This window comes from Cygnus atratus, chromosome 1, assembly GCF_013377495.2.
Source record: "Cygnus atratus isolate AKBS03 ecotype Queensland, Australia chromosome 1, CAtr_DNAZoo_HiC_assembly, whole genome shotgun sequence".
Lineage (NCBI taxonomy): Eukaryota > Metazoa > Chordata > Aves > Anseriformes > Anatidae > Cygnus > Cygnus atratus.
The window spans coordinates 47,259,218-47,266,069 of NC_066362.1; the positions used below are offsets into that span (position 1 = coordinate 47,259,218).

At 47.0% G+C, this 6,852-nt stretch overlaps 1 protein-coding gene across 1 annotated transcript; it reads right to left on the reverse strand.

Moving 5' to 3' along the window:
- Positions 1–5,258: 5,258 nt before the first annotated feature.
- On the reverse strand, positions 5,259–6,559 carry SNRPF (small nuclear ribonucleoprotein polypeptide F). The gene is made up of 4 exons (XM_035551840.2): positions 6,417–6,559; positions 6,181–6,306; positions 5,973–6,037; positions 5,259–5,389 (listed from the first exon to the last, which is right to left on the reverse strand). Exons 1-4 carry the CDS (start codon positions 6,417–6,419, stop codon positions 5,323–5,325), a joined length of 261 nt encoding a protein of 86 aa, XP_035407733.1. The 5' UTR covers positions 6,420–6,559; the 3' UTR covers positions 5,259–5,322.
- Positions 6,560–6,852: the final 293 nt, after the last annotated feature.

A 6,852-nucleotide genomic window follows, 5' to 3' on the forward strand; every position in this document is an offset into this window, starting at 1 on the left:
GGCAAATGGCGGCCGGGGGGCGGCCGCCGCTCGGCTCAAAGTCCCCCGGGGCGGTGCGCGAAATGGCGCCTCCTGCACCGAGGGGGGCTCCCTGGGGCGGCCCCCTTGGCAGGCAGGGCCGGGAGCCGGTGCCCTGCTTCCGAAGGGGCTGCGGCCGCCCTGGGGATGGGCGGCACGGCGCCCTCCCGGCCGGGCTAGCGGGTGCTGCGAGTGAAGCATCCCCGCCGTCACTTGGTGCCCTCTCGGCCCCTGACAGAAATTTGGGCTGGAAGCGTTTCGTGTTTTCTCAGGGTGCTGCTGGCAGGGTCGCTGGGCTGCCGTCCCCATCACCGCGAGGCCCTGACCCCCGCAGGGGAATGGGGAGCTTCTGAGCTGGGTGCGTTTGCTGGCCTCGCCAGCCTGCCAGCTGCAGCCCCCGAGGGAGCGAAATGCCTCTCATCGCCCTGGATATTCAGGCAGACACTCATTTGTCTGGGTAGATGGTAATTTATCCGAGTCCACGATCAAAGGTTTGTTAGATTCTGCTGCCCCCTACAGAATTCTGGTTGGGAGAGTTGGGGAACAAACGCTCTCAATGTGGATTTCCAGTTTTCTTCTGTCTTCAGATATTCATAGCAGGAGTAGGGCTCCAGTAATTCCCAGCTGGCAAACGGAGTGTATTTCTGAGTAGGTGGTCCCCCAAACACTTTTGTGATGGTGGTGATCTTCAGACACTATTATCTTTTAGAAAGGGGTTTGATGTATAATGCTTAAAACACACCTATGAGAGTATACATACTCCTGTATAGCAGAAACAGATGGATTTGTTGGCTCAAATACTGCACCACAGCATAGTCTGTGTCTTCCTTCTGAGCATTCTCTCTCACTTGGCATACAAAAGGTGAACATGAGAGGTGGTAAGTGGTGCTGTGCTGCTTCCAGGAGATCCGGCTGCTTGTTTTGGCTTTCCCAGGCAGTATCACAGTATATATGAAAACAGAAATTAAAGAGGAACCTCTCAAGAGAGTCCTAGCAAGGTCAGGACACTGCATGGAGCGATGTTTCAGCAGTAGCGGTGATGTGAGAGCTGGGGTGTCAGGAATGCATTGCAGCATGCTGTGGTGGAGTCTGGCACTTGCCAGTTCAGTCCTGCCCATAAAAGCAGCAGAGAAGGGATGCTGCTGCTCCAGCTGAAGCAAACCCTATCACGTAGTTCACCTCTTGTGTGGTGGGATGGCAGGCAAATAAAGAGGTCTAGAACGAGGACTGAACAGCTTCCTTGTTGCACTGTCTTACGGCAATTTTTACATACCTTCCTTGTATTCACAAGTATTTTCATTCTCAGCCTTGTGTTCTGCTTGAAGAAAAATCCCAGCTATGCATGTATGTTTGTATACACACGTTGTATATAGTATGTGCTTTCTGTTGGGATTTCTTCTCTTTAGCAGGCAAGAAAATGAAGAACAAGGTCAATCTACTGCAAAGCCCGTGGTTTATGACATGCAGTGTCTGATATATTTTTTAAAGTACTACCCAGAGAGACAAAGTGGTTTCTAGGTTGCATCCTCAAGAAATTCTTGAATTTCATACAAAAGAAGAGATTCTAAAAGTTGGGCTGTATTATAAAGACATTAATGTCACAATTCACTGGAGGTAAAAACAGGAAGACAGACTGCCAGAGGAATCTACCAGGGGAACTGAGTTTGTTAAATGTAGTGCCTTTAAATCACTGCCTTAATATTCCAGTGAAAGTGCTTTTTGAAAAGATTTTAAAAATATAGTATCTAAAATACTGTCTGATTTTTTTTTTCTGCAAAATTGCATAGATATTGATAAAAGCAATCAAAAGAATATAACTCCTTTCACAGTAACATATGGAAAGACAGTTTCTTGGGTCTTGGCCTACTGAAAAGGTGAGTGTTCTTAACTCAGCTTGAAGGATAATATCCTGTGCTCATAATACTTTTATTATCTTTGGGCATTTTAAGTTTCTGGAGTTTGCAAGTTTTTGTTAGAAAATAACTCATTTCACTAAAAATTAAGCAAAGTAAGGTAGTAGAAAGAATACAGGTAGGAAAAAAAAAAGTAAAGATACATGAAAAAGTAAATGGGATATCAGGTTATTAAGAGATTTCCTCTCTTCTTGATGGTGGTCATGCAGAAGCGTCTCAGTATTTTGATTCATTTCTCAGCAGCCCTTGCAAAAGCAAACAGAAAAGATGTGGCCACTTTCCAGCTGATGGGTACAGGATGTCTGTTCTGGAATATCAACAGCCCATTTTTAAGTTAGGGAGTGTCTGCCGCAGTCAGAACAGCATGCGTAAAATGCTCTCCCATTTATTTTGCTGCCAGAGATTTACTTAAAAAAACAAAACAACAACAGCAACAAAAAAAACTTTTCTACTCATTTTAAACTGCTGCAGGACCTTCCTTGTATGAAGATTTTTTCAGAGATATTTCTCAAGCATCAACAAGCATCGCTGTGCTATGTTGAAGAACTCCCTCCCTTTAGGAGGGCAATCAGAGGAAGAATGCTTGCTATGAATCACAGGAAGGCTTTAGCTCTCTCTGTAAGGCAAAAACGTATTCTTTACCCTCAGGACGGTGACTTTAGCCTGCTGGCCATACACCACAACTTGAGACATTTTTCCCATTCAGCTGAGGAACTACTCACGTTGAGTCACATATGCAGAATTTGTTCAGCATACACTAGTGCTTCCCAAAGTTATTCTGAAAAGCTGCAAGACTGCTGTGATGATGGCGCCACCTGAATTCAGTGCTCACTTTACCCACCTCACCTCCAGCCCCACTTCCTCCAGAGGAGCAGCTTTCAGTCAGTGCCAGGCCACTCCAGGCAAGGAAGCAGCTGGATGCTAAGATGACAGTCCCAAGCTTCTTCCCCTCTAATACTGATACTGCTGTAATTATCAGTGAGAACATGGAAAAGGCACTACTTTGCATTACGTGTATGTTAAACTGGGCGTGCTGTATCATAAACCAGACATGGGTTTGCCCCTCCTTACTGCTACTTAAAATGTTCTAGAACACACCGAACACATTTGCTCTACTTGTTTGGAGGTTTCCTAAGTCCATCACTGATTTAAAAGTACTGATTTATTCACGTACTAGTGCTTGTTTTAGCTTAAATGGCTCATTTCCCTTTCCCAATGGGATCCTAAGATACTTCTTCAGAAGAATTGTGAAAGTAAGCCTTCAGGCTGCCAAAAAGGAGCTGATTTGAATAATGAAAGCCCTTCACGAGTACATCCAATGTGACTGTTCACTCCTTCTGGCAACCTGCAGCTGTAAATATTAGAGGAGCATGTGCATAGCCACAGGGATGACTTCCATCACAAGAAACAGGGCAATTTTTCTCTGCAGTAGCTGTCCCAAAAGCTTTTTTTTTTCTTCCCCCAATATACATAATCAGTATTATATTCAAATCCAGCCCAAAGCATCTGCCACTCTTTCACACAGTCACTGATCAAAGGACATATACAATCCTCACTTAAGTGCAGGGAGGCCCGCACTCAGTTTGTGCCCACCACAGTTACCATGTTACATGGAGCTTTTTCATGTACTCCAAGACGCTCTGAGAAGGGAGACGGCATCATTTCTGCTTCTCAGTAGAAAATAAGGTGCAGCTGCTTGGTCACAATTCAGTAAGCCACACTGATACCAGGGTCTGGTTCTATGTTCTGTGCCAGTGAGATCTACTTCCACAGCTGGGCAGCTCATTTTGCTCTATTTTCCCCATCTGTAAAATGGGGAGAATCCATCTGGATTTGATAACAGGCTTAGAAGTGATTGCCGATGAGAGCAGGGCCAAAGTAACACACAATTTAAAATCCATGAACGCTACCTCTAGCTGTTTGGGTTCTGGTTTGCAGAACGCCCCGCCAGCCACCTGTAGGTAGATTCTGAGCTCCATCAGACGCCGTCACACAGCGCAGTTCTGGCTGGCAGCACTGGCAAAGCAGCGGCCTCCTTTCACCAGGAAGCGCAGACAGGTAAGGAACAGGTTCAGTTAACCCGTGTTTGCTTTCAACATTTTGAAACTGGTTATTGTGTTCTTGCCAAAACTTTAGTATCCTGGATGCCTGATAACAGAGGGCTTTTTAATTTTTTTGGAGATACAAGAGACTGAGAATACATTCCCATTTTGCACTGCGTTGTTTTAACTCTATTAATGCCATTTAAGTTCACGGACCTTTGTAGCTGCTGAGTCTTTTGTTTGTGTGGTTACTAGCTACAGAGTTTATAGAAATTTGCCCTGCCTTAAAAACGGTTCTACAACCACGCTTCAAGCTTCATGGCTCAAAGAAGCGCAATATTACTGCGGGACACTGTGGTGTAATATCGACTTCCCACCTGTATTGAAGTCTTTCAACTATTTCCAAATAGTTTAGAAACCAATATAAAGATTAAGCGCATTTAGATAGTAACTACATACACACTGTAAAGCACATGCACATCTGTGTTTTCCCATGTTCCAGATGGGAAGACAACTGGTGGTTTGTTCACAGCCTTCAGCCGTTAAGCAGAGAAAACAACGAAGAATGAGGGTCCTGCAAACAGTGAAGATGACTTAGTTTTTCATGTAGAGGTGAATGCTTAGTTTCTGCTTAAACAAGGCTACGCAGCTTTGTATCTACATCCTCCTCATCCAGCTATTTAGAACAATCAGTCTGTGGCAAGTGCAACAGCACATTTTAGATTTTCTGTTGCTAATTCTTCAGCCCATATTATTATCATTAGAGAGAAAAAGCTATTGCTGCAGCCCCTTCAGTTTACTCAGAATCTTCTGCCATTCTAAGCTGCAAGTCACATACACAAAGTTCTTTACCTTCCATTATAGCATGGTCTGCACCACAGCCTGACAGTAGAGTGCTGGCACTGACACTAAACTGAGCTGACACAAGAATTAATCATCTATTTTCTAATGGATTAGATAGTTGTGTACATCTAAAAAGTAGACAACTTTGCATATTTAATCCATTCTGGGAACCATTTAAATTCAAGTATTTCACTTGAAAGAAGAAGCGTTTGTTGACACTAGTAATAAAAACTTTTGGTCGTGGTTTGTTTTTTTTTGTGTGTGTTTTTTTTTGTTTGGTTGTTTTTTTAAATATGTTTCATTCTACAATTTTCAGTTTTAAGTTGAAATAATTGCCTGTTCCACCAGCATTAGTTTTTTGGACATCAACAGAAGATTAGAGACTTTTTAAAGGGTTAACTTCCCCCATGTTAGAATACAACAACAACAACACGTAAACACCTTATTACAAAGTTGTGGAAAATTAAAAAAAAAAAAAAAAGTTTATTTCCAGATATACAAAACACCTATTCTCTCATTTCTCCATCTTCTTCCTCTTCTTCCACACCTCTGATGTACAAAACATTATTGCACCTGTAAATAGAACCAAGAGTTACCTTAGCTGAAAGCATTTTAGTTTCCCCCACGTATACGCTGCTTTAAGCGTTTTCCTACTTGACTGCGACCTGGCGACAGCCAAATCCTGCCTAACAAACTGCTGCTGTTGACTTTGTGCAGTTTTTCCAATAAGTTCATTTTAAATAGGAAAGAAGTTTATAGAAGTAGTAAATAACGACGTACAAGAAATGTTTGCATTTGGGTCAACAGTTATGGGCAATACCTGTAATTTCCAAGCATGCAAAATGTCTGCAGCAACAACAGTAAAACAGATATCCTAATATATACTCTACCACTGACAAGAGATTAATAGATCTGCAGTAACCTTGAGAGGTATTTAATTACTTGAATAAGGGATCGTATGTACTTCTTTACAAATGCTTTTGCCTTCCTCCCTCACATGGGGTCTCAGCTTAAAAATTATGATCTTTGTGAGTTTCAGTAGCGCTCTGCACTTCAGAATAGACGAGACACGCAGCACCTAGTACTACAAGTTTTAACGCACGTAGCAAGAAAAGGTTTGGCAAGACCCTGCCTCTGCCACATGTACCCCAATTACCTTATCAAAACTTCGCCCAGGTGTCCCGACAGCGCCCCGTCTATGTACTCCTCTGTGTTGGCGAGCTTGGGAAGAAAAGCACCACCAAAATTACCCCGAAGGAGACGTGCCCCAGCACACCACCGTTTTACCCCGCGGCCCTCGGTGACCGGGGGAGGCCGCCCCCGGCCCCCCAAACCGCCCCCGGCCCCCCAAAACCGCCCCTTACCTGCATGTTCATGTAGCCGTCGACGGAGACGAGGTAGCCCTTGTACTCCATCCCCCACTTGAGCTTCACCATCACCGGCTTCCCCGTCAGCCCGTTCAGGAACGGCTTGGGGTTGAGGGGCAGGCTCTGAGGGGACATCGCCGGTCAGCACCGCCCGCGGCCCCCCCCCCCCCGGGACCGTTAACGGCCGCCGCCCGCCCGCCCGCGCGCTCCCCCCCCCCCGGCGCCGCCCTCACCATGGCAACGGGCGCGCGGCGAGGCCCGAGCAGCGCGGGGCGCACGCGGGAACGGCGGGAGAATGGGAGGCGGCGCCGCGGCCGCTTCCACTTCCGCCGGGCGCCGCGCCGACCTCTAACCCCTCACCCCGCCCCGCAGCGCCGACCGTAGGGAAAAGCACGGCCTCCCATTGGCTCGGCCGGGCCGCGCGCTCCACCCCATTGGTCGAGCCGGTCGCCCCCCGCCCCTCCCCAGCCAATAGCGGGTGCCGCGTGCCGCTCCGCTGTCGCAGTTAGCGCCGTGGGCGCTACGGGAGCCGCCATTTCGCGCAGGCGGCGGGGCCGGCCGCTTGTCCCCGCGCCCCGTCCTCGGCGCTGCTCCGGGGCCGCCCCCGGGCCCTGTGAGGCCGGCGGAGGCCTCGCGCCCCGGCCGCCGGGTGTCGCCCCCCACCTGGTG

What these genes read in the sequence shown, in the direction of transcription:
- SNRPF (XM_035551840.2), bottom strand. An exon ending in ACGGCTACATGAACATGCAG is followed by an intron (nt 6,038 to 6,180) that starts GTAAGGGGCGGT and finishes TTTCTTCCCAAG; the next exon opens with CTCGCCAACACAGAGGAGTA. An exon ending in CTGGGCGAAGTTTTGATAAG is followed by an intron (nt 5,390 to 5,972) that starts GTAATTGGGGTA and finishes TTCTATTTACAG; the next exon opens with GTGCAATAATGTTTTGTACA.